The sequence below is a fragment of the Aulostomus chinensis genome, chromosome 5, assembly GCF_037954235.1.
Source record: "Aulostomus chinensis isolate RoL2024-O1b breed Wild chromosome 5, RoL_Achi_v1.0, whole genome shotgun sequence".
Taxonomy (NCBI): Eukaryota; Metazoa; Chordata; class Actinopteri; order Syngnathiformes; family Aulostomidae; genus Aulostomus; species Aulostomus chinensis.
The window spans coordinates 19,308,462-19,335,574 of NC_141324.1; the positions used below are offsets into that span (position 1 = coordinate 19,308,462).

At 41.0% G+C, this 27,113-nt stretch overlaps 1 protein-coding gene and 1 long non-coding RNA gene across 5 annotated transcripts; one reads left to right on the forward strand and one right to left on the reverse strand.

Moving 5' to 3' along the window:
* On the forward strand, positions 1–27,113 carry LOC147261621 (uncharacterized). Of its 3 annotated transcripts, XR_015115816.1 has the most exons (6): positions 26–96; positions 4,041–4,160; positions 11,642–11,752; positions 21,010–21,076; positions 24,844–24,992; positions 26,564–27,113. It is a non-coding gene; the product is annotated as an uncharacterized LOC147261621 (long non-coding RNA). The 3 variants fall into 3 exon arrangements; XR_015115815.1 differs by lacking the exon at positions 4,041–4,160 and having other exon boundaries at positions 1–96; positions 24,844–25,012; XR_015115814.1 differs by lacking the exon at positions 4,041–4,160 and having other exon boundaries at positions 1–96; positions 26,564–27,108.
* LOC147261622 (aquaporin-4-like) lies at positions 5,979–9,366 on the reverse strand. Of its 2 annotated transcripts, none has more exons than XM_086203741.1 (5): positions 9,239–9,366; positions 8,378–8,795; positions 8,133–8,297; positions 7,378–7,458; positions 5,979–6,780 (listed from the first exon to the last, which is right to left on the reverse strand). In XM_086203741.1, exons 1-5 carry the CDS (start codon positions 9,310–9,312, stop codon positions 6,538–6,540), a joined length of 981 nt encoding a protein of 326 aa, XP_086059867.1. In that variant the 5' UTR covers positions 9,313–9,366; the 3' UTR covers positions 5,979–6,537. The 2 variants fall into 2 exon arrangements, with proteins under 2 accessions (XP_086059867.1, XP_086059868.1); XM_086203742.1 differs by having other exon boundaries at positions 9,146–9,331.

The following is a 27,113-nucleotide window of genomic DNA, read 5'->3' on the forward strand; positions in this document are numbered from 1 at the left end:
AGCAGGTTTTGTAACAGACGCTTGAAGCGATGCCCCTGTTGGTCACTGCAGCGGCACGTCACCTTTTAAATCCTGCCTGTCGCTACTTCTCCACAGGTATGTCAAATGTCCTCTGTCAATAGTTTGTCACACAAGGTACCAGATTAACTTTTGACGTATTTTTTGTTGTTGTTGTTGTTTTTTTTAGATTTTTTAGCGTCCACAGTCCGGATTTGCACGTTTTTTGTGTCGGTTTTTGTTACGCTAGCGCAAGTTGTTTTGTTGCCTAGCTACGCTGAGGAAGGAGGAAAGACTCTTGACTGTTAAGGCCTGCAATCTGAAATGAAAAACTACTTTTGCTTACATGAGGGGAAGAATTTACTTTTGACTTTTACAAGACACACAGGAAACTGACGAATCTCTGTAATTATTATTATGACTGTTAGCAGTTGTTGGCTTATGTCAGCAAAAAGGGGCGTTTCCATGGTCATTTGTAAAATTGTTGATTTAAGTTCATGTTTTTGATATTGCAGTTATTAATTCATCTAATCAGTTTGTTTAAAATGTTTTCATGCCTTTTTAAATGCTAAAATGGTTTTGTACATACATTTTAATGCATTGATAGCATTTCTTACAATGGAGTACTAGGGGTCAGTCAGTAATTACAGTAAAAAACATTCTTTAGGGGTAAAAGTATTGAGATGTACATTATTGACTGAAAATATCATTTAAACTGCAGAAGTAACAGAAAAACAAAGTTAAAGTTGGGGGAATGTATGTCGGAGTTTTAGAAATACATTCAAATATACGTTGTGAATATGTGAGGATTTATATGGAATATACTTGACATGGACTGTGATTTTTGTCAAGGCAGAATCATGTGATGCTTGGGTTGATATCACCGCTTGTGTCTGATCCAGGACTGTGCAAGCCCACCGGTAACACCGGCTGCAAATTTGGGAATTCTTTGATGACTCGGGGCTGTTGTAACCAAGGCACTATGCCCGCTACCATCGCCATCTCGCCACGCTAACGCTGACAGGGACAGCCCCGTGATTGGTGACTGTGATCGGGCTGTTAGTTATGATCTTCCCTGCTGAGAACAGCCTTCAGTCTGTGAATCATGTTGAGGTTTGCTGCTAGCTCGTTTGTCTCTGCACTTCTTCAACACGACATGTTCCTGGAGATGTTGAGGTCCTGGCTGCTAGCCATGACAGCTAGGACGCAAGCAGAGCTGACATGTGTAATGTCGACCGCTATAGACATCCAAGCTAGCGTCTACCTGCTGTAGTTGAAGATGGGATGCTGTCCATCGCCCAAAGTCAGCATCCTGTTATCCTCATGTTTGCTGCTCAGCATGATAGCCATTCCTGCTCGTGATGAAATCTAGCTGGCCCTCTCATCTCTTGACATTCTCCTGGCTAATGTTTACAGAGAATTTTTTTCGTTGAAACAAACTCTGATTTTAGATATAAAAACCTACATTCCTGCCAAATATCTAAATGAATGTTAAACGCTGTAGTTCAACAAAAACAACAGCAGTGTGAGAATACTTGAGGGGCTGATAAACACAAACGACCCTGTGCTGTTTGGTGTGAACATGCCTTACAGGTTGACTGTTTGATGAAAGGGAAGGGCGACTTCAGGACTTTATGGTATGAAGGTACAAGGAGAACATTTGTATACGGGTAGATTTTTTTTTTTTTTTTAATGTGCCCTCAAAGGCCCATTGTTGCCTCAAAAGCACAATATTGGTCTTTTAGAGGTCAGAAGCTCACCTTTTGATAACAGAAAGGCAGCAAAGAAAACTGAAGAATACACAATTGTCAAAAGAGTCCCCCCCTCCACCCCCAAAAAAATACCCCCCCAAAACAAAACAAGATTTTGTACCCTTTTAGGTACACACTGCTACCTCTCCTTGTGAGTGTGCACTTGTTGGCTTCCTTTCCATTCCAAACCCACTCACAGTGGACAGCAGAGTTGGTGACACCACAATGAAAGGAAGAGAGACAAGGGGAGGGGGCTGCTTGGGTAATGCTAGGAGGCTCTAATAAAATGTAATCCTATTATATGGTTCCCACTAGAGGGCAACAATAATAAAGGTTTCCCTAATAACACGAGAAGACCAAACCCAAATGGAAAACAGCTCCTCCGGTCAAGTCCCACACTTGTACATATATCCTCTCATTAACCCAATTGCTGTTGGGCCACATTACACCGAAAGGCCTTCGAGATTTAGCCGCGATGGCGAGGCAAGTGTTAAGTCAAACAAATGTGTTTCATCAAACTGCAGTTTGGGCTGCTCTGCATAAAGGAATTGGAAAGGGGGAAGAGGAGGAGGAGGAGTGAGGGAATGTGTGCGGGTGGGAAGTTGGGAGCAGAGCCCCGAGGAAACCAATCAGAACTTCTCCACCCTCCCTTCCTGCGTCAAAGCCACCGGGGTCTCAGGTGTGTCTTCCATGAGCTAATGCCTCCTAAACTTGATTGTTTGTGTTCAGCTAATCAGAATTTTGTAAACTTTGGAAATGATAGTCCAATCAATGGAATCTGTAGAGGAACACCCTAACCTAGAAATCCAATAAGAAGACTTGATAGTCGTGCCAACATCCAAAGGAACATGAAGCATAATTCCCGTTAAGCTGAATGAAATACAGTATATTCTTCATGCAAGTGATGCTATTTGACTCAAAGATGAGAAAGTGTTCGGGGGGCCCCTCATATTTATATGTTTTGATAACATAATGAATGAGTTATTACACTTGCAAGCTCAAATATTCATCATAAGTGACAAGGTGAGTTAGAGTATCAGTCATATTCTTAAGACAGCTTGAGTTATTAAGTGAACCAATGTAACACTATTACAACACCCAAGCATTATTTATCTCCTCGTGCGTGTGTGCGCGCGCGTGTATGTTTATGTGTCTGACAGCATCAGACAGACAGAGCGAGAGTGTCGCATGCCTTCCTGTTCCTGTACCACCCTCCAACCCCTGAGCTGCACACTCAAGGCGGTTTCCAGAATCAAACAATTTCACGCAGCTACTGGAGGAGGAAATGAACTGAGCCCAGAGCAATAATAAAATTATACAAATGTTATTACAGACTCGCCTGCTACTGTCCTACTTTAATTCAAATTTGGGCACTCCAGGCAGCGCTGGTGGCAGAGACCTTCCTGAATAAATCAACATTAGCTTACGTCTAAATTATTAAGGAAGTGGGAGACTTTCTTGTTTATAGTATGAATTATTAAACAAGTGTTTAATGCTGTTTTTCTTCATGAATCCCCAAATATTAATTGCTAATGATCTTTAAGGTGTGGGTTTTATCTTATCCCCCTTCTGTTGCAAATCTAAGTTGAAAGAAGTCTGTCTTTCCTCATCTAGATAAGCACTTTGAGATGTAGTTTCTATATCTGCAGAACAGTTTCCCAGCAAATAGCCATTGTTGGTGTTTGGAATGAATATAAATGAATGAATTATGGAAGCAGTCATTGTGAAGGCTGTCTGTGCTTTATCAGGTTTCTGCTCAACATGCTGATAAGCCATCTAAGATGTGATAACAGACAAGTGTTGATCTAGAATTTGTCTTCTTTTTTTTCTTAATTGATGCGCTTGTAGCATTGAAAACACACAGCAAAGACATTTTTTAAAATGAAATCTCAGTATTTGATGCCGCTTTATGTTAGAATTAAAATGTATATGTATGTGTCCACGTGACTTCTTAACATTTATGCGCAACAAGCGTATTGTAATGCAGCTCTCCTGTCCTCTGTTAAATCTTCAGATGAGCGAGGATTGATAAATCAAATCAATGCGAGCTCACTCCCGCTCGCTTGTCCCAAGAGGAAACAGTCACTGCATGAAATGTCAGATTTATGTACTCATTTATTTGGGCAGTAAAGATGATTAAGGGGAGCTGAGAGGGTGTTGGCCTCCAGCCACAAGAGTGTATGTGTGTGTGTGTGTGTGTGTGTGTGGGGGGGGGGGGGGCAGGGGGGAGGCATGCCTGCAGGTAAACGATAGTGCAACAGAGATTCACTGCTGCTCATTTTCCCCCTCCAGGCCTTGAAGAGCCATTGATTAACATCAACAGTAGAAGTTGGTAGAAGTGAAATCAAAGTCGTCATTCACACCCACAATGACATTTGAGCAGCACCTCTTCAATGTTTTAATTAAAATAAAGTAAGTTTTTGTGTGTGTGTGTGTGTGTGTGTGTGTGTGTGTGTGTGTGTGTGTGTGTGTGTGTGTATATATATATATATAATGGAGACTGATGGCTAATGGCTTACAACAGTAAGGTAGTTCTTTTTTGGCAATGTTGAGTCACAAAGAAGTGAATTTGACTCTGGTTTTTCCATTACTCTTAAAATATTTACACAGAATAGACACCTTGACAGCTAAAACAAGGACTACAGGCTAGACAAAGGTAAACAAACAAGGACAAAGTGCAGTGAGCACCAAAATGAGAATAATCATGTTCTTAATAATTATTCACTGGTGGACCATCGCCTTGTGATATGGAACATTAAATGTAGCATGATTGTCAGTTTGGAGGTTTAGTGTTTGTTTATCTGTGAAACTAATAGAAAAGAAGTATTTAGAAATGAAGTTTGAGTGAAATCATGAAAATGATTTCTTTTAATATGATTGATTAGGCTTCAGTTGAAATACTGCATTCAAGGTTGAGAAGTTGCTCCCTGTTAGGGATGCAACCCTTAATCCTCCTACGTCGCGTGAATTAATGGTCTGGACTAAATTCAACTGAAACATGGCTCAGACTGTTGAATAGATGTGTGTCTTCCAATTCTGCAGTGTAACCTGTATATCCTCGGCTCGTGGCTGCCCTCCCCTGGAGAGATCCACGTAGAGGTGTTGGAGCTCAGCACGCAATGACCACTGTGACCACTAGGTGATGCTGTGGTCACATATGAAAGTCACACTGTGAGAAAAGGTGAAATAGAAGCATAATGGGGTAAAACAATAGTAATTTAGTTTCAGAATTAAAGTGAAATTCCTGCCTTGTTAATCCAGTAGAACCTCGTCTTGTCGGGATGATCATCATCTCCACTACAAGAAACGCTGGAATCCTATCTGTACTTTCAGCAGAGGAAATCAAACCATTTCCTGTGCTGTGTGATGATGGAATGAGATTACATGAAGCTATTCTCAGAGACATAACTCACAAGGAACACACGTGGTGGACATTTATCTGGCCATAGTGAGACATAATATAAACGCAGACGAACGCTCCTGACTCCTGCTAACAGAAACTAGTCACTCAGGAGAACAGCCTGCAGTTACACTCACTACATGTCAATAAATGTGAAACTATCCTGTTTGGATGTCCAATCTATCATGAATGCCTCATTAAACTCAAAAGCTAAGATAAATTATGGAGTTAAGGAGAGGCCATTTAGTGAAATAATATATTTTGTGGCCATAGAGAGAATACGTTCATTGAATTGCCAAAAGATTACCTGTTTGCCCTAATTTGATTCATTCATGGCAGCATGATTTCACTTCCTAGTCTAACTTGTTCCCTCAATGGATATAATTTATGGTGAAACATAACTTGTCCCCTCAATTTTATTACTTTTCTGGTAAGATATAACTTGATGCACCAAGTTCCCTAGATTTAATTTGTGGCTTTGATTAATTTGTGAAAACAAGTTATATCTCGAGATCACAAAATGATGTTTTCCCCCCTCCATGGCTGCTGCAAGCCTCTGTAATTAAAAAAAAAAACGTCACCAAGTATTTGAAAAAAATCTTTATTATCACAGCTTTATACAGGAATACAGATTGTTCCATCTACAGTTTGTTTACAGAAGAAAGAAAATGAGAATATTTGAGTACAAAAGTTAATCAACACAGATCGGCCCTCTTTTAAGCAATAAATTACAAACTGTAGTATGAATCTATAACTCAGTGAAACAAGAAATAACAAGAACCAAATCAACTTATTGTAAAGGATCGTTTCTCATCATGTCAAATACCCCCCCCCCCAAAAAAAAATCTTTAAAGACGTACGAATACAGAAAAGTAGTTTGACAGTCATTCCATTGAAAATAACGTCTTCCTGACCGATGCACTGAAAATGGAGTGTAACACGGCACTGACGAATCCTGTCAGCGCGGTTTTATATGCTGCAGTGGTGCTTAATGATCACACCAGAAATATCATCGCATACACTGTACATGGACCAAATGTGACACTAATCCAAAAATAACAAGGCTGCATTTTCTTCCCCACTTCTCCAATTCAGCGTGATGATCCTACATAATTGGATGACCCTACACATATTTCCTCCACTCGACGTATCTGCAGCTTCTTATTCTGCAGAGCACTTTTTTCTGAATCCTTCAGAGCTTTCGGAATAGTCATGATACACTCTAGATGTTAGATTAGCTTTATGACAATCAGTTAAATTAAAAAAAAAGTTGCGGTGGGAAATTACATTCTTCTTTGTGGAGATTTTAGGGGGTTCAAGGTGGATTTACAAACATTTGATTGTCATTCTGCTCTACAGATTGGTCTCCATTTCCAGTGCACGTGATAGTCATACAGATGGCAGCGATGCCACGATCGAGTCGCGGAAGGGATCTACTTTCTCCACATTAGTGGTGTGGCTGGACCCCGGCTTGATAGTACGACCCTCAGTCTCTACCTCTATGTATTTCCCTGATGGATCCCTCTGGAAAACCTGCTTCATCCTCTTCTTTATCTCTGGGTCGGGGCAGTAGAGGTACTCATATAGACCTGCAGCCAGAATGGCCCCCAAAATAGGTCCCACCCAGTAGACCTGTTGTAAACAAACACCTTCATTAGTCAGCTGGATAATCAAGGCCGGTGGGAGATGTTTTTATTGCCATCAGCACAATGTAGCATGGGCACACCACTCTGGAGTACTGCTGAATTAGACTACAGCTCATCTCAGAGTGTGAGGCATCAGGTATTTCTCACAAAGACCCCCCCAGCACCCAAATATGACACCAGACACCAGTATTATCACACACTCTCACTCTCCTTCTTTCCTTCCTTTTTTTGGCTATAATTTCAAGGATCATGCCCAGTAAACCACCTGAGTGCTTCATATTTATTGATATCAGTAAAAAAAAAGAAGAAGAAACTGTTGTCTTGTTCTTTTTGACATGAGGTCACACCTGTCTTGACTGTTCTGGCACCAGTGTTGAAACTCTGACCTTACTGGGTTTCAACATGCCATACTGGCCTAGTGTTAGAGCTACAGAGTCTGCAGGGCTCTTAAATCAAGATCATTTGTATGTTTTGCATGGCCACACGCGTTATGTTTGAGCTAGTGCACTGATTTATTATACAGTGTAACAGAAGTGCAATGCAAACTGCAGAACTAAAACTTATTCTTCTTATAATTTCTTACCCAGTGGCTCTCAAAGTTAAGCGTGATCATTGCAGGCCCAAAGGTACGAGCAGGGTTCATGCTTGCTCCCGTGTAAGGAATCTGAAAGACACATAAAAATAAAAATAAATAACTTATACTTTTATTCTGCATCATAATACTAGTAATGGTAAAATACTGCTGCAATTAAATTTGCAGGGTATGTCTGCAGAGTCTAATAATTGCAAGTGGTAATGTACACTGGAAGGAATCGGTTGAGCAGTGTGAGAGATAACATCTATTTCTCTGTGTGTTCATTTGCTCTGCTGGGTTCAGAAAGCCCCCGGAGATTGGTTGCCATGCGATGACAGCCTCCAATAAAGATGTGCATGTGGGTGTGAATCAGTGAGAAGCCTGCAATATCACACGTCGAAGAATAGATGCCCTGCTCTACCTGCTGGTTCTCAGGAAACCTCGGTGTTCAAGTTTTTTTCAGTGCATGTTGAAGAGTCTGGTGCTTCTGCAATCAGGTTCATTTTACAATCTTGAAAAGCAGCGATGAATTTGATGTGATTCTGAGCTGAATCTTTAGAACTGTTGAGCTGATGTGAACATTCGTGAGGCTGTGTATGGGTTTAATTGAAACAACTATGTTCCTCCATGAAAAAAAAAGTTTGAGGGGTCTGAGATGACAGTCAGATGAATGGACCTTTTTTTTTTTTCTTTACATCATCCACTTTGAACTTCATGATTGTGCTAACACAATCTAAAAGTCAGGATTTGCTAAACATGCTCACCGCAAACAAGTGCCCAATAACAACAGATATTCCAATGGCCAGTCCAGCAGAGCCGCCCAGGTCCGTGCGTTTGGTATCACAGGTGGCAAACACAGTGAAGACAAGTTGAAATGTTATGAGCAGCTCCACAAGGAGGCCATGTCCCGCTGATATGTCGGAGTTCACCTTGGAAGATTTTAAAAGATTTTCATTTACTATATAATGTAGATACAGCCACTTGGGTGTGTAGATATGAAGATCCTCACCGTGGTGACACCAAGGGAGCCTCTGACAGCAGCAGGCGTCACCAGGTAGAGGATCCCAGCTCCTGTAACAGCTCCCAGGCACTGAGCCACCACATAGAACACAGCTTTTGCAAGGCTCAGTTTTTTAGTTACAACCATAGCTGCTGTGACAGCTGGGTTAATATGTCCACCGCTAATGTGCCCAAAACATTGCACCATGGTAGCAATGCTGAGGCCAAAGCACAGGGAGATAAGGACTAGGTCAGCTGGAGGAGGCTTCTCCGCGCCTGCAGCCCAGTTGATGGTGGAGCCCAGACTGACAAGGACAAAGATGAGAGTAGCCAGGTATTCTGCAGACACAGCCCTCCAGAAGTCCTTGGTCCAGATCCCTTTAAAGGCCACCATTATGCTCTGACAGTTACACCAGGACAGGAACCTCCTGGCAAAAAAGAGTAATGAGTAAAATGATTAGCCTACTTATACATTCTGGATGTGTGCATGTGGCTGGTAATGCACTGAACACAGGATAGCTGCCTATAGGCACGACATTTATAACTCCACCAAGGATTTAAGCCAGTGACTTTCCATCACAAAACACCATACAACATTCTTTAAATAATCACACAGTCCAAGCATTAATACGCTGTCACTGGGACAGATTAAAAAAAACAAAACAAAACAAGTGAAAGAGAAGACAATGTACTAAAATCTTTACATTTTTTGTTAAACAAACTTCCAGAGCTACAGTGAACACCCATGTCATTCCTCTCCCTGCATCACAAGACTTACCAGAAACTCTGTCTGCGCTGTGTGTTTTCATTCATTTGTCCCGGTGAGACATCACAGCTAAAAGTTGAAACGGCTCCGAACTGCAGTACTTACAGGAAAGCAGCAGGTTGTGTGAGCGCAGCAGTGGAGCAGATAGCAGGTCTGTCAAACGAACATGATCCACACATTGTGCCCTGGGATTGCACCCAGCAGCTTTATTAAGTTACTAACTGGGCATCACCTCACAGGAATTATACAGCCAGCACAGTGGGAGGAGCCAGGAGGTTTGCTCACTCTGCAAATGGGAGCAGTGTTGTACAAAGAGTGACACTCAGTCTCAGCATCTCAGTCACAGCAGAGCTCTGAAAACATGCTGCAGTAAGCTGTTTAAATGTTTGGACTGAAGAGAAAGCTTCAATAGATTATGAATTATTGATCATTTTTACTATACTCAGAAGTAAAAGTTCTTAAATATGTCGGGTTGTGTTAGATTGCTATGTGTAGAATAGAGTAATAGAGTCGCATAGAAAATGCATGGATATACATGACCTGAAAAAATATGCATTGAATTCCAAATAAGTGAACCAGTTCCAATAATCTGTCAAGCTAGTTTTCTATACATTTCTGCAATTTTATTGTAAATGTCTCAAATGATGAATGTTGACTTTGATAAATGAGGTTAAAAACTTGGTGGCAATGATGTTTTTTCCAAAGAACCTTTCAGAAATGGGATTCAGGACACTTGGATGCATTTAGAAAAGCAGTAACAAGGCATTTTATGCTTTTATTAAATTTGAAAATTGGCCTCCATTCACTTCAGTTGTTTGAGAGATTACTGAGACGCGAGGAGGGTGGAAAAAACTGTTCAGTGGTGTTCTAAAAAGATCCAGCATGAAAATATATACCGAAGCTATTTAGAATGAAAGGAAATATCATCATGGATTTGTCTGTTTGTTTTGGAGTAAAGCTAGACGCACCGATCAACACACACGAGCGCCAGCAAACATTACAATCTGAGGATTAACAGCAACAAGTTATTGGCAAACATCAGCTAGAAAACTATAAACTCTACTGTAACCTCAAAGAAAGAAGAAAATACAATTCCACTACTGTATTTTTATCTACATCAGGGAACTTAAGTGTTTGCACATTTGCAAGCACACTCCACACACACACTCTCTGTCCCTCTCTCTCACACACACACACACACAAACACACACATGCTCGCATTTCCTCATCAAGGAAGCCTTTCCCAGGCTGCACGGTGGTGCAGTGGTCAGCACTGTGGCCTCACAGCAAGAAGGTTCTGGGTTTGAGTCCCGGCTCCATCACAGGATCTTTCTGTGGAGTCTGCATGTTCTCCCTGTTCCTGTGTGGGTTCTCTCTGGTACTCCAGCTTCCTCCCACAGTCCAAAGACATCAAGAGGGGATGAGGCTGATTGATACTCTAAATTGACCGTAGGTGTGAATGTGAGTATGAATGGTTGTCTGTCTCTATGTTGGCCCTGCGATGGACTGGCGACCTGTCCAGGGTGAACCCCGCCTCTCGCCTGTTGATGCTGGGATAGACTCCAGCCCCCCCGCGACCCTTACTAGTAAGGAATAAGCGGAAGACGACGATGGATGGATGGAAGCCTATCCCAGCAGCCTTCAGGCAAGACGTGGGGTTTGGACGGATGGACGGGTCACCAGTCCATCGCAGGACCAACACATACAGACAGACAACCATTCACACTCACAGCCACACCTACTGTCAATTTAGAGTATCAGCTAACCTAGGTGTGGGGTTGTTAAGGGCAATTAGTGGTGACATCAAGAGCCTGGCAGATGCATTTTGGTGGAAAACAAAAAGCAACTTGAAAAAAGATGAATTCAAAATGCTTGATGAGTTGTAATGTGTACTGATTATGAGGATGCAGACTCAACACCACCTGGAATAACAAACAACGTGCTGGACATACTAGAAGTGTACTTGTTCTGGTTTTGTTCCTCCGTCGTGGTAAAAGTCAGGACACAAGTGTTATCAGCAGAATTTTTGCTGAGTTGAATGGGACGTTAGAGCAGACAGAGGAAACATGACTCATGTAAGTTCTCTGGCTTTTAGTATTGAAGAATCTTTTAAAACCACCCAAGGTTCAAATTGTTTTTTTAAACTCTACTTGCAGATCATATTTTTGGGATATACTCCTTGAGAGCCAAACAACCAGATAGCTAGTTACTCCTCTGTGTGTATATTAGGTAACTGAGACCAACAGAGACAAGCTACCTGCTGGTTAGCTTAGCGTAATGAATGGGTGAGCAGGTTAGCATAGCTCCATCTAAAGTGGTCAAATTACTCTTACAGTAAATGGTCATTCCTGGCATAAGTAGAACTAGGGCTGGGCATGGACTAATTTTTTGTTTTGAAATAAAAAGCAAAAATCATGGGATATTGTTATTTAAATTCAGTCACATAGCCGGAACAAATTTGCTGACTTGATAGTGTGACCACTTTTCTGCTTTGATTTCACACTGCAGAAGCACTGCCGACCAGACCAAGTGTTTGTTAGCATCTGCAGGAGCGACTGCCACTACTGCTCATGATTCTGTCAAGAGGGGATGAGGAGGATTCATTTTGGACAAACCAAGGTCAGTGTTTGGAAGCTAAGCAGGCAAGATGGAGGTGTGCTAACCTGTTCATCCACTTTATTAAGCTATTTATCAAGAAATTAACGAGCAATCAGCCAGGGTCTGATTCATTAAGCTCCTTAATGCACATGATGGCACTTACATGTATTTTCAAATATTCTTAATCTTCATCCCAGAACATCTTGAACAATACAGTTACAGATTTATCAAAGCAAAACTTGAGTGAAGGTCCTCAATCCAGTTAAAAAAACAAACAAACTATAAAAGTTAAGGAATAAATACCACTCCACTTTAAACTTTCAAGAGAGATTAAAAACCGAACCAGTCGTACTCTGGTCTCATTTGTACTGTATTATGGATGCAAGATTGGGCTGTGAAAATACATCGAAAGTCAATAGTCAATGAACCAGACTGAACATGTGCAATGATCCGCAGAACTTAATGATGCATTCACTGACTGTGTAAACGACCTTACTCCGATAGGACATTCCCTTGGGTTTTCCATGTTGTTTCCATGTGTCTGGGCCACATTTAACAATTACTACTACTACTACTACTTCTACTACAACACCTACTTCTGCTTTTGACATGGAAAATGAACCTCAGGTAAGTATAAAACCACAGTTGTTGGTTCCCTTTAAAAGTACGAGAAAAACCGGTGAAAAAACTCCAAACTGGCTCTCATCGCTTTGTATTTATCCGACGAAAAACCCAAGGCTCAGAGTGAGGGAAAGGCTAAATTCAGAAGACAAAATGGCATCAGTAATGTGTACTCACAACCAAATTCTGAGGGTAAAGTCTTTGAAATGCCACAGCAAGACCAAAGACTCCTGACTGGCCATTTTGGCTCGGACACATGTTAATGTTTGTTTAAAGGCGTCACGCTCTTATCCTCACCAGAAAGCAACGGGAAGGTCAAAAAGGAACGTGAAGGTGAGTTAAGATGCGGAGATAAAATAAAGATAACTTGGACTGAAAACATGTTTTAACAACACTTCTAATCTTCAAAATTATTGTCTTCCTTTCCCTATTTGCCTTTCACTCTTTCTTTCCATGTCTTATCATAATTTGACATTGAGGTAGCAGCTCTGATGACGTGAATAAATTACGGTGACCTACATATCCTCTCCGTGGGAGTACAAAAATATTACAGCCACAATTTTCTTTTTTAGAAAATAAATATAACTGCATTGCTGTGATGTCAGTAACCTTTGCTCTCCATATTTCACCTGTGTTCTTCTTGGGTGGCCCATGATGGTGGTGGATGCTAACTTCTAGAATTTCAACAGGATACCATGAATGCATACCGCAAACAACTGAAGAACATGACCCACTCTTGATTCCATAAATTACATGACTGAAATACTTTTGCCACAGTCTCAAATTGGGTGTTAAGACACTGTGGAAGAGGAAGAAGATATATGATTGTCAGTCTTCACATTTGCCAACTCCGATCCTCGCCACAGCTCTTTCCTCATCTAGACGGATAACATCAGTTTGTCACAATAAAAAAAGAAGCACTTAAAGCAGCATTTCATCCAAAATGTGTAATTTGCTTTTAAATTCTAACAAATGGGTTTCTTTGAGCTCTCAGAGCAGTACTCTCACATTACTCCTTTGTGAAAAGCATTGCATATTTAGCTTGACACTAATGGTGACTGACAGCAAACAACAGCGAAACTGTTGAAAAAGATCTGCTTCCAAACCCTCAGTCTCATCACGCAGTATAATCCATGTCTTTTCTCTTCAGCCGCCCGCTCAGTAATCCACAAACACTTCAATTTAAATGGAAACAAACAACTTCTTGTCCTAAGCTTGTTCACGGTAGCGCCATGCATGACCAACTGCTGTATTCATTTTAACGAAAATGCTCACCCTCATCTGCATTTGTTTTTGATATTTTGTGGATTAATGAGCTAAAGAAGATGTGAATTACAGCAGTGAAGGTACTTGAGAGCTAGAAAAAGTATGTCTGTGGACAGTTTTGTTGTTTAGTTGCTGCTGTTAGCCGTAAGGCACTATTAGCCTCAAGTTAAACTTGGTTAGCTGCACTCTGGAGTCACAACAAAGTAACACAGGAGAATCTTTGTAAGCTCCAGACACCTATTTGTGAGTACTTGAAAGGAAAAATACAGATTTTGGGTGCGTGTCATTTTAACGATGCACGGGATTGAAACATAATTGTCTGGCTATAAAAACCAGACAAGAAAAGAAAAACATGGATATGAAAAAGTGAACATTCCTTGTTACATTCAATATACAGTAAAACAACTTAAGTATATCATTCTGCAATTATGCATGCAGTTTTATTGACAATGATAAATATGGCCACTAGGCTTGCGTCTTTTACATTGCAATGTAAGTCTGCTAGAATATTAAAAAGCTACATAAATCATTATAAAACAGTTTTTCTACAGCACCTCCAGGCGTCTCACACACACATCCGAGCAGTTCCTTCTTTACTAATTAATATCTTGCCTTAATTCTACAGATTTGCATGTGTTTAAGCTGTAGTTTAGTCAATTAATGTTTGTTGATATAGTGTGCCCTCTGTTTAATTAGGGACCTCTCCTCCAGAGTTTAGTTTCCAGTGAAGTCATTTGTTAAAAGGGAATTCTAAATGCGCTGAAAAGGAATGTGTTAATGTGGCCCTAAATGACCTTTTTAGATGAATTTGTGGATTTTATCAGGATAACTGGTCACGAGGATGTGGATAAGAAAATGTTTTCATGGAAATGCTGGCAGTTTTTACTGATCTCTATCTTTAAAAGGCTACTGTTTGGCAACTTCTATTTGTATATATGCTAACATGCAATTAAATTGTAGAGAAAAAGGTAAATTATAGATTTGAGTGGGTCACTGGTACAAACACGCAATAAAATGATCACAATAACAAGCTTCAAGGCTCCAACTGTATCCAGTTCACACACTGTTTCTGCGAACAAACATGTTTTCCTTGCTGAGTAATAAAGCCACGCTTCATTAGACAAGAGCTGCTGCCTTTGTTAGGGCGGCACCACGCCAAGTTTTCTACATGTCAGCGAGGTGAAGCCCAACGCGCTTATATAATCTATAGACTTGACAAGAAGCCAAATCGGAGGCCTCCTTTTGAAAGACGAGTTGTGTGAAGTGATCAGTTCACATGGAAATAAACGAAGCACGGGAATAAGCTGCTTGTGAAAGCTTGGACACAAAAAAATCATCTGTTTATTGTAGAATCTGGTAGTCATACAATCATGCATGACACAGCCGGAGTGCACATCATGAGAACGCTTCCGATGATAACAATGCAACAAGGACAAGATTGTTAGCGTCCGTTCCTCCATCACATTCTCTTATGTTGAGCACGTTTGCCCGCAAGATTAGCTTCGTTTAATTAAAAAATAAAGGTTTATAAATCCAAACACAGTGTACATCCAAGCAGTAGATGTCTATGTTGGTTTAAGTCAGAGGGAAAATGTCATATTCCATGTTTTGACTCATTTTTAAGATGCAGTCATTGTATCAGAGGGTTAGATTTACAAAGGGAATTGGCAGGAAATGAATACATTAAATTATTTTCACATTTTATGTACGTGTGAGCGTTTTCTTTTTAATAGAAACATGAAAACAAAGTAGTATTAAAGAAATCGGAGCACAACTTGTTTGCCCCTCCAAGCAAAATTCTAACTCCAAAAAATGCATCACACACAACTCATCTGACTACAGCACACACTCATGATAAAATGTACTTCAGCTGCCGATGCTGCTGCTACTTTTTCATTTCCAGCTGTATTGATTACTGCAGGCATCACTCTATCACCGCCGCTGCTGCTGCGCCTGCACTAAAGTAACCACCTCCAGGCTCTGACTTTCCCTGTGGACGTAGATTTTGTCAAGGCCGCGACAAGTATCCCTGATGTATGCTGCAGGCTTCGATGACGTCAGAGCCTGAAGGCTGCACATTAACGATGCAAAGTTTTTAATATATCAGTAAAACTTGAGCCAGCTAACCAAACGGTAAGTAGTTCCAGTAACTGTGCAAATGCTTCGCCCTGATACACACACACACACACACACACACATTCTCTTTCTTTCACCCCCTCACTGTCGGTCTCTTAAAGGCACTCAAGACCTTGAGATTATAGTGCTGCTGGACAAAAACAACTTGACAAGATCCCAATGTTTTCTGCTGTGAGGAGAGAGCACATTCCATGTAAGCCTCATTACTTCTATTCAATCTTCCAGGGGGTATACACACATTTTCTACTTGGGCTAACTCCAGCAAAATGCTGCTGTTGTAGAAATGAAGAGTTAAAACAAGTACAACTTACAACAATCCAGTCTTGTTTTTGTTTTTGTTTTTAGCTTTAAAGAACAAACAAACAAAAAACCTGGTACAGTTTTCGGAAGACTTGGCAAGAAGGTGATCAAGTCATAGAATATAGGAGTAAAAATATTCAGCCCTGAGTATGAAATAGCATTTATTGTAATGTAATAGTGAACGTAGTATCAAAATCCGTTCATAAATAATGTTTCCATCCGCTTATAGATAGGTCTGACAGATCCAGAACATGATCCATACCATCTCTGGAAATAAATGACCTCTGACAGTTTCATCCAAATATACTCACATTTCTCAATATCGACCGTTATACCAAAAGTTGCTATTAAATACCATCATGATTATGATTGGAAGTTGTAAACGTACTTTAAACCTCATTCACATGGACTCAAGGAATTTGATCTGACATGTTCCAAAAAAATTAAAATATCCTGCTAATATCCTACAAATGGCTGAGAGCAGAGGTCTGCGGAGGACAGAGTGTAGGGATCAGGGGTCCTAAGAGCGTTTGTTTCCTCAAAAAACACCGGTTTTCACATATTTTAAAAGATATTTTGTAACTGAGGTAATTTTTTTGCATCGTTACGTGTATTTATTTCATTATTAAAAGGCCATATGGAACCTTATGATGGACCTCACTTTGGGCCCTGGTCTCCGGGATCAAATGAGATAATACTTATTTTATAGGAATCCAGGAACTAAACTAAGTCATCTGGATCTGTGATAGACTATCATAACCCTTTCCTTAATTATCTGTCTGTCAAAAATACACCCGGCTTTTTTTTGGAAAGTCTGTAAACAAAACAACAAACAGTCACCTGCTGCCCATCACATGATATGACACGCAATGATGCGGGCAGTCACAAGAAATGAAGCAACCGAAATCAACAAATCAGGCCAAAATAAACAAAAGAGCAATAAATACATATGTAATCCAAAGGTGCACATACATAGGTAACAATAATGATACTGGAAGTTAAATCTATAAGAAATAATCACAGACATCAAGTGAAATATCTCCCACTGAGACCCGGGTCTTAGGAACCTTTCTGCTGCATTAAGGAATCCAACACTAATGTGGTCTCCGTCTGACAGATCACAAAAACTCTCTGACAGTCATGTGACCAAGCCTTCTGAGGGGCCTTCCAGGGTAAATCGCATCATCTTCAGCATAACTCATTATCATCATCACCTGCTGGGGATTTCATTTGAAGCGTTTCTCTTTCTTCTCTGTCTCAATCTCTCCTGCTAGCTTCAAAGAGATTTAATGATTTGATAACAATTTCCACAGCTAATACCGTGATAAAGAAACAGAAAAACATTTGAAATGTAGACTTACACGTAGACTTAACAAACGGAGAGGGGCTTGCAACAGGAGTAAATCATCAGCAGAACACGTTGAGTTTCACCCCCCGTGTTGCATATTTAACAAGATGTGACAAACATCCAGAGATTTTTACACCCTGTCAGACAGACAGTCATTTTAAACTGTCTATCTCAGGATGTGGCGTCTACATTCCAGCTGACCTATGAACTGATGAGAGCGCCATCTGACTTGCTGGAAATGTCACTCTCGCCGAGCATGTCCCTGTTTTCCTCAGATCAGGTTGTGATCTACAGCACGGATCATAAATAGCTAGCCTTCCCCGCAACGAAGCACTTTACAGCGTTTTTGTTTGTGTGTGTGTGTGTGTGTGTGTGTGTGTGTACCTTTCAGTTTTTGATCTCAGCAGAGGTCGAGTACATTTGAGGGGAAAAAATTGTTCTGTTTTGAGGGAGAGGGTAAGTGGGAATAAACACTGACGCTGTAGTTCCCAGGGCCATTAGATGGTCTCATGTCGTTGGTTACATTGCAACTTCTAGCTTGACAAGAAATGACAATTTCAAACATCCGCACTTGTTAAGTCATTTTGAGTACTTGAACTTTAAATATATAATAACTCCAGTATGAACTCATTTGTCCTTACCAACTCCACTTGTCACAACAGGATTTGGACACAGAACTGAAGTTTGTAAGTCTTTGAAACTAAATTTAAATATGTGAGGAGAAAAAAAAGGATCCCCTCCTCTGTGCTGCTTTAAGGCGCTGAGACCCAGAGACCAGCTAGTTAGCGTAGCACAATGAATGGTAGTGAATGGGTAGTGTTATCGTGCATCCATCAAATGTCACTGAATACACTTTTACCCAAAACAGTCCTTGCCAGCATTCATATAACTAGGATTGTGCACAAGATTAGCAATGAAATAAAGATTTAAAATGAGAAGATATTGTAATTTTAGAATCAGAAAAGTGGTTGCAACTACTTTTTTGACGGGGCGCAGCGACTTGACACAGCGCCTGAAAACTTCAGGTGACAATCAAAATGTTGGTTTTTTTGGTGACTACAATAGCAACTGCAGCTACTAATCTGCAGGTACCTCCAGGTACTCCAGCTTCCTCCCACAGTCCAAAGACATCAAGAGGTGACGAGGTTAATCAGATACTCTAAATTGACCGTAGGTGTGACTGTGAGTGTGACCCCCCCCCCCCCCGCGACCCTTAACAGGATAAGCAGTAGAACATGGATGGATGGATGGTAATAACTTGAGATTTAACGTTTTCTACATGGACACGGAAAGTCACAATGGATGTCTGGGACGACGTAATGCTGGGATGTGGAATGATAAAATCACTCGTAGGTCAGTTCAGGTTCATCGAGGTTAGGCATCGTCAGTCGACAACAACCTGACCTCTTGGAGACTGCTGAGAAGATTTTTTGCTGCCTGTCGGGCCAAGCAGGGACACACAGCAGAGTGAGCACTGCTACACAGTCTCAGCCTTTATTGAAATGCAGCCTCAAGGCCATGCACATCTTGAAATCCATGTGAAGTTCAGAGAAAATAAAAGAGGCTTCTATGTTGCTACTTTCATTTTATTAATTTATTTTTGGACCATCAGGTTTTAAATTACTTATTATAACATTTTAGATGTGTGTGTGTGTGTGGGGGGGTGACATGTAAAAGAACAGAAAAACAACACGTGAACACGAGATTGGTGGTCTTGTCCCTTCACAACAGAAGTAGCACAGAATCCTAGGTTTCAACGGATATAGTTTTTTGAGGGTCATAATCAGACGACATACGAAATACAATGAAATCACATTGTAAAAGATTTTGGTGACCCTTCACCTAAAAAAAAGACAACTTTTCAAAAGCTTTGACAAAAAAAATGGCTGAACGGAATTGTGGCGCATACGCTAACGTAGCATCTGAATTTGAGGGGCTGCTCATCCAAGAGAGCACGTACATAAAAACAAAAACGGTCTTTGACTCTGAGGTTCTCTGCTGAATTTTCTGCCACAAGCAGAACGTATTTGTATCAAGTTTACTTTACTGTCACATTCACCTTTCAGCATCTAAGTCCAACTGACAGCCTGTAAACATCCTATGAATACTCGCTCAGTGTGATAAACAAACCTCCTGCCTGACAGAAATTTGTTGAATGAAACTCTGCTGTGCTACCAGCGTAAACACAACCACTGAGTTCATTTTCATCTGAGCTATGTCTGTCCTTTTTTATTATATTTATTTTATTTTGCATACAAATACTTCATGAAAGCAGTAGAGAACTTCCACCCAGCTCTCTGGTTAACCTTGGCTCTGCTACTAACTTTTATTCAAGAGACCATAACTTCTCAACACCGGATTACATCAGGGTTGTGTAAAATGTGCGAAGAATTATATGGTGGGACCACACAAACAATTCCGTGGGTTAACGATGTCATAGATGGCAATATGATGGCAGTTTGAGTATGATTCAAGTCCTTCATACAGAACTGTGAGTCACAATATTAATCCAACCCTTGAATTTCTGACCTTAAAGTGATGCGTTCTTTGCCTTTCAAGTGCTCACAAATAGTTCTGGCTCACAAAGACGTAGTCGTCCTTCTGGCATTTCTTCTTTCTACCTCCAGAAGTCAGAAATTGCTCATCGTGTACTGCACGTTTAGCTTGAAGCGAATGGGGTCCAACCACTAATAACAGCTAATTTGCCCAAAAATGATCCAGTGTAGCCTGAGTCGTCTCTCTCTGACCGTACGCTCAGCCATCTTCAAACGTGAGACGTGAGCTGAGAACGCATGATAACATTTAGACAGCTGCTGTGAACCAGTGGAAACAGAAGTGTTACTGGTTGCTTAGAGCTCATAACAGCGTATAACGTGACTAGATCATGAAGATGTGGATCATACTGGACAACGTGCTTTAGACTTTGGAACTGGACATTTTTGGATGTTTGTTAGCTTTTATATATATATATATATATATATATATATATATAATTCTGGAGAAGTTATGCGTGAGGTTTAAAGGTAATAAAGTTATGCGTGAGGTTTAAAGGTAAATCATCTATTAGTGAGAAAAGACAAAATTCGAAATAACACAACTAACTAACTAACTAACAAACTAACTAGCAGGTTTCCTGGTTATGACACGTTATTTTAACAGATTTGCCACACCTATGAGAGCCCTTTAACGTATGTCTCTCAGGTCTGGTTGATGAAGCCACAACTTTACTTATTCAGCTGAAATTCAGCACTCTCATCCTCTTCTATTTCCAGTTCCTGACACCAGCTAGTGGAGCATGTCACAGCTACAGAGACATATTTTCCTCGGGGGGGGGTGGTCAGAGCTAAAAGTGGGGTGAATATTAATGTTTCACTCAGCAGGTAGGTATCCCAGACAGCAGTAACATTTGGGCCTCATCTGGGCTCCGTTTGGAACTTCTGGCTCTTCTTCTGTGGGCCACATTTAGGCCAGTATTTTTTTTTATTTTTATCTGAGCTTCAAATAAATGCTAAAGATGTCTGATGGATGAACAAATAACTGGTTGGTAAAATGTTCACCAGATCTTATTCCTCTCTCTCTTTTTTTGTTGTTGTTGTTGTTGTGACAGCATTACTGGTCATTCTTAACCAAGGAGCAGTCTTGCCACCACAGCGGCACCAGCACAGTAAAGTAAAGTAAGTAACAGCCCATGTAGATGGAACACGATGTCTCAAGCGCAGTGCCGACACCTCCAAAAGCAGCCCATCGCACCTTCAAACCCAGAACAAAGACGGTGCAGCTAAATGCCTGAATGTTGTTGCTTGTTACTTGTGTTTGGTTGCCATACTTGTCAACCAATGCTAAAAGGAAAACCACAGTGTACACAAGCTCCACAAACAACTGTGTATGTGTCGTTCTGACATATGTAGACAGAATGAACACAGTCTTTCTCATTACCAAGCCTTCATGGAGACAAGCTGTCAGGCTGCAACCCACAGGAGCCCACTGCAGATGCTGCAAACCATCAGCCTCAACTCCCTCAGCGAAGGAAATAGGATGTCTGCTAGCATCAGCGTTCGGAGGAAAAGAAAATATTTACAGGGGAAAAAAAACATTCAAACTGAATTTTTGATTATAAACCAACTCCTCCACAAGGTGCTAGTCCACTGGGTTCAGTTTGAGTTTACAATCTGCTGTCAGTGCTGCCAGTAGTGAGAGTGGACTATCACTAATATAGCTGAACACGTAGCGAGATATCTTGATGTCTTAATAGCAGGCGTATCCGTTTGCATTGAACTATCCATCAATGACAAGGAATAAACAACTTTGTGAGAGAAAAATCCACAGAGAATTTCTCTTTCAACACCATATTGAGCGAAAAGATCAATATATTGTTATCTTTTTTTAGCTGTAGAGCTTACATCATGAATATTGATCCATATGTCAAGACGCTCTCGGCTAATCTAAAGTCAGCACAATTTGGAAGTAAGAATTGCAATAAGATATGTGCAGATTTGATTTTAAGTAAAGAATATTAATAAGAATACTTCAGTATTTCATGGTATTTCCCACACACTTAAGCTGACTATGGTTTTGTGCTTTGATGCGTTACTAACGATGATTTAAAAAAAAAAAGCAATTTAGTTCCAGTTATTTTTTTCATTTGATTATTTTTAATGATGACAAAATCCATTCCTGTCTGGACCAGGTCCAGGTAAAGTTGCAGACGCGTAGTTATGGACTGGGTTGCGGTTTTGCACCTTGTTTTCTTGTGTTACTTCTCAGTTCTTGTTTTATTTTGAAATGTACTTCCTTTCCCTTGTGTGTACTCCTGTGTTACTTCCTGTCTCTTTCACCTGTGTTTCATGGGTTCATCAGTCGTTGTCAGCCACGGCTGTGCTCCCAGTGTTTCTTGTGTCATCAGCTCCTTCCCTGCCCTCGTGTTCTCCTGCCTGTTTCTTGTTGTGTCATTTGTAGCATTTGTAAGTTCAGTTCGTCACGTCCGTCTGTGTCATCCTGCTGGTTTACCTCACTGTGTTTTCGAATTTATGTGTTTAGTTTTGAGGCGTCTCCACAACAGCGGTTGCTAGCAAGTGGCTAAAAAAGACGACAGCTTGTCTTACATGTGAAGCACGTGCGGCGATGCAGAAGTCATGTTTGCAGTGTTGTTGGTTCATAGCCTAACACTAGATTTCTTTTAGCGACTTGCATTTGTGCTTCTAAAACGATAACGGTGGTTTCTTGCAATGAGCGGCTTGCCGTTTGTGCTTGGGTTTCCCCAGTGCTCATGAGAGGTTCAGCTCAAGATCAGGGCACCCGAAGGACCCTCCTGAGACCAATTTCCCAATTTATCCTTCTGTTTCCGGGAGAGGACAAAAGTGATGGTTACATTTGTAGTAGGAACTTTTCTTTGCACTGTCCTCATTTGCGCCCTCTGCAGTCGTTTGGTTTATTTACTCAATCTTCTTAAACAGGAAGTAGGAAGTGCTAAGTACATATAGGCCTTCGCAGCCATTTCGCAGCCATTTCTCAGCCATCGCAGATTGCTGAAAGATTATGTGATGCCATACTTGGCAAACGTTGCCTTTTCACTCCGTGTGCACGTCAACTTGAGTCTACATTAAATCACTGGGGCTTGAAGGCTTATGTCCTGACTCACGTGTCTTCTGTGAATGGAGTTTGGCTAGCTGTCAAATTGAAGTTGTTTGACCTCAAGGAGGACAGTATGTGTTCATTTGTCAAGATTATTTTGCAGGAACAAAACGTAAATTTCAATTGGTGTTTACCACAGAGCTGATTTTTCTGCAATGTTCCAAAATTGGATGTGAAAACCCCATCGGCTTTTGGCTGAGGGACGCCGTGGTGACGCTAACGTCAAGGTTAGCTGAATAAATGTGTCATCTCAGTGGAACTGCACGGATTTATGCAGGTTTCATAATTGGCGTAGGATTTCTTTCTTTTTTTTTTTTTTAAGTGTCATAAGGAGTCGCTTCATAAGAGTAAAACTGAATGAATGATGGTAGGTGGAAATGTGTGGTTCAAGAAATGAATGAGGGAGCAATCAGACGTGCTGCAAGGAGGCCAAACCCTTCTCTTACTCCTCTGACTTCAGACTCTAAGTATGAAATGTCACACTAGCTCTCGTGTTACTGAGGCCAGGAGACAGAGGAAACGCCAAACACCCTTTGGTGCCGGCTCTGTCTGCAGTGATCACTGGAGCAAAGAGACCCCCTGTAGAAATAATCAACCTCTTAACTGAACCGACACAGTAAAATGAGACAAGACTGAGCACAGAGACAGTACAACAGGGGCTGAAGGATGCTCCTGGTGTGGAAAACAGAAGCTGATGCTGGAAAAAAAGCTGATACAGAAAAGCTTTGAACCTGCATTGCTTCTAATAGCCAGCAGGGGGAGACTCTACTGGTTTGATCATTTCTTCTTGCAGAATGAAGAGAGCGAGTGTGATATCACAGATAAGTTTATGGACTAATGTTCTTGTGTTGTGACCGTCGCTGGGTTGATGCTTTGCAGGTAGAGGTTGTCATATTTGAGTAAGATGAAGGGTGGATGCGATGCTGTAGAAGCTGAGGACACAGCACAACCCCAACTTCAGCATCCTGACCGCTCCTGGCCCCCATGCACTGCTAGCAGAGGTAGCTTTACATATAAGAGGAGTTAGTCATCTTACTCCACTGTTGCAACTGTGTGGAGATTGACTTCAAACTGCGTAACAATTGGGATAAAACTTGGTTTTAAAATAATTTTGGCAAATCTACGGCTACATCAGCATTACTTATCCTGACGTGTGTTCCCAGAGGAAAATTTTACTGCTCAGAGCTTAGCAGTGAAGTGACAGTGAAACAATGAAAAAACAGAAAAACTGGGTCTGCACTGGTGGTCGAGGACATCAGATGTCCTCATCTCAATCACATCAAGGGAAGACGAAGTGCAAAGCTTTATTCTGGTGTTTTTGAAGTCATATGTTTGCGGTTTAGTTAATTCAAACCCTAATAATAGCTTTTTACTTCAAGCTAATGCTTCAAAAATGATTCAAGTGCAGGACTGTGCTAAATACTTTCAACTTTTTTTTATGATCCCAGAGCTTGCTTTCTGCAAAAAGCCAAAAGATAAATATTTTTAAAATTGTTTGGCTTTTAGTTGAGGGATCCAAGGTTGATGCTAGCTTCCATGCTAGTCTACAAAAATACTTCATCCCTGACTGTTTTCATATACAAACTATTAGCTGTGACATAATTTCATGACGCTTAGCATTCATGAACAACAGTAGGTCGCTAACATTAATGTCTCCGATCAGCGCTTCAGAAGTGAGTCATGGTTCGTGCCTACTGCTATTTGATGTGAAACATACAGCAGGTTTTTTTGGTTTGTCACCCAAATTAATGGAGTAATGCTTTGATAGATATCTGGAGTCAGTTTAGTCAGCTGTGTCTTTTTGTCTTAGGTCTACTGTCAGAATACATTGTATTTTCCATCCAGCCGCGGTCTGAACCCCTGGAGATGTCTTCAGCTACACGCAACACCTCAACCTGTCCACACGTGAAGATCTCTGACCCCACCTGGAGAGGAAGGCTGCCAGAGGTCAATCCAGAGGTGATGGACAAGACTCACAGGTTTATGAGGATTGTTGTGGCTACGTGTTCTCTGCTGCAGCTGTGTACATCGCCCTCACATAAGGTTTGACACGCCTGGGCAGTTTCCTCACCTGGAGAAATTAAATATTTTCAGTTTTGTTGAGCCCATAAAAGGAAACTTCAGGAACAGTGAAATGTTTATGACTGACAGTTGGTTCAATTTTGTTTGTTTTGTTCTTTAAACACTTCCTGTTCAGTTTTATCAGCTGTGCTCTTCCTCATTCCCTGCACCATCTCCGTCAAGGGCCAAGGAAGAACTTATTACAGTTTGTTGCAAATTAGCTGTAGCGCCGTCTGATGGTAACAGGAAATGTTGTTTTCACACTTTGATGTCCTCCTCCTGGCGGGTCCACCAGATTCATCTGAGATTTAGCAAGAAACCCCTTCAGAGCTTTCTGGTGGGTTAGCAGCAGATATATCTGTTTGAAGACTGGGAGTTTCTGTTAAATGGTGTTGCCATGGTGATGTGGCTGATAGTGATATTTCAGCATCGACCAGGCGGCTGTTGTGACTGGGCTCCTCACCATGGGTCTTCTCCAGACATCACACATTTGCTGAGAGTCCCAACCTAAGGAAACTCACAAGCTGAATGTATTTCATAGCGCCACCTACAGGGATAAGCCTGATGTAACAACTGATATGCATCGGAGTGACGTGCTGTCTTTACCTGATGTACTGCAACGTAACACCTGTGTTTTCTAGTGGCCCCTAGTGGATGCAGGAACTGATATTCGCACCATAGTCCAGCCTTGGTTCGCTCCTTTACGCAAAATCAAAATATTATGAAGTTTCTCCTCCATCTCCTTCTGTGGAACACTCCAACGTGTATGTGTGTGTGGGGGGTGGGGTGGCTTTAATTAGGTGCCGAATACAGGAGCCAGAAGTTCACCTAAACAGAGGTATAATCTCTCTCTTAATGTTTTGGGAATTCTTTTTATTTTCAGACATATTTCTCTGTTAGATTCAATATGATGTGCTGATGTGTTCCATCACATGTTCTTATTGATGGACGCATGCTTTGAACTCTACTTCCTGAATGCGATGTCTGTAAGTTATGCCTGATTTTCTAATATCTAGTGAATTGATAACTGATATATATCAATACCCCCTTCATATAATAATGGTTCAATACGTTTTTCAGGTTACACTGAAAGTGTTAAACACCATCGTTTGCAGTAGAGCGTGTGCTCTCAATGAGGGGGGGGGCGCAGCATTTTTATTTTGTGTCTTCTGCTTTGAATTTCCTTCCCCATGTTTTCTAAAACCATTTTAGAAACACTCAGAAACAATTTAATTAAATATTTCGATTCACTCTGCATATCATTCATGATTCAACCCTTTGTCAGTGTTCCTCCATTAACAAATTAGCCTCTGGGGGAGCCGTTGTCCTTGGCGTTGTGCTTCTGTTAGATTCGGAGCCAAGCACTTCCCGTTCATTGCATTATGTTCACCCATTCACTCTTAAATGGACACTTATTCACCAGTGAGGTTGGTAACATTTGATTTTTTTTTTTTCATTTCCAAAAATAGAGTCACGTTGGAGGCGCGGGGTCCAGATAAAGACACATCACATGCAGTTCTCACTGTAGAGGGGCGTGGCCTGAAAGAGCAGCTGGGAAAGAGACAGATTTCAGGACTTTTATGGACTTTGCTATGGTGTCCCAAATACAGACGAGATTTAAAAGAGCAAGAAACCAAATACACATGAATTCTCCTATCGATATGAGACCTAGATTTAGTTAGTTGACTCATACTTTAACAAAAATAAAAATATCTGCAGCATCAGTTTTGACTATTTGTCTTTTCCCCTGACAAGTTCATCTTTATGGAAGTACAGAACTAGCTAGAATATATTCGACTCAAGAGCTTTTGGGAATCCATCTCTCATCTCAGTCTTGATTTTGCCACCCAAGCATATCACACTCTGCAGCACACTCCCATTCTCACATGTTCTTTTTGAATATCTTCAGGTTTGGAAATGGAGCATGCAGCATTTGTATGCATAGCCATCTTCAGGTCGCGATATAGAAGCCCAACCTCAGGAAAAATATACAAATCCTTAAACTTACGCCTGTAAAAT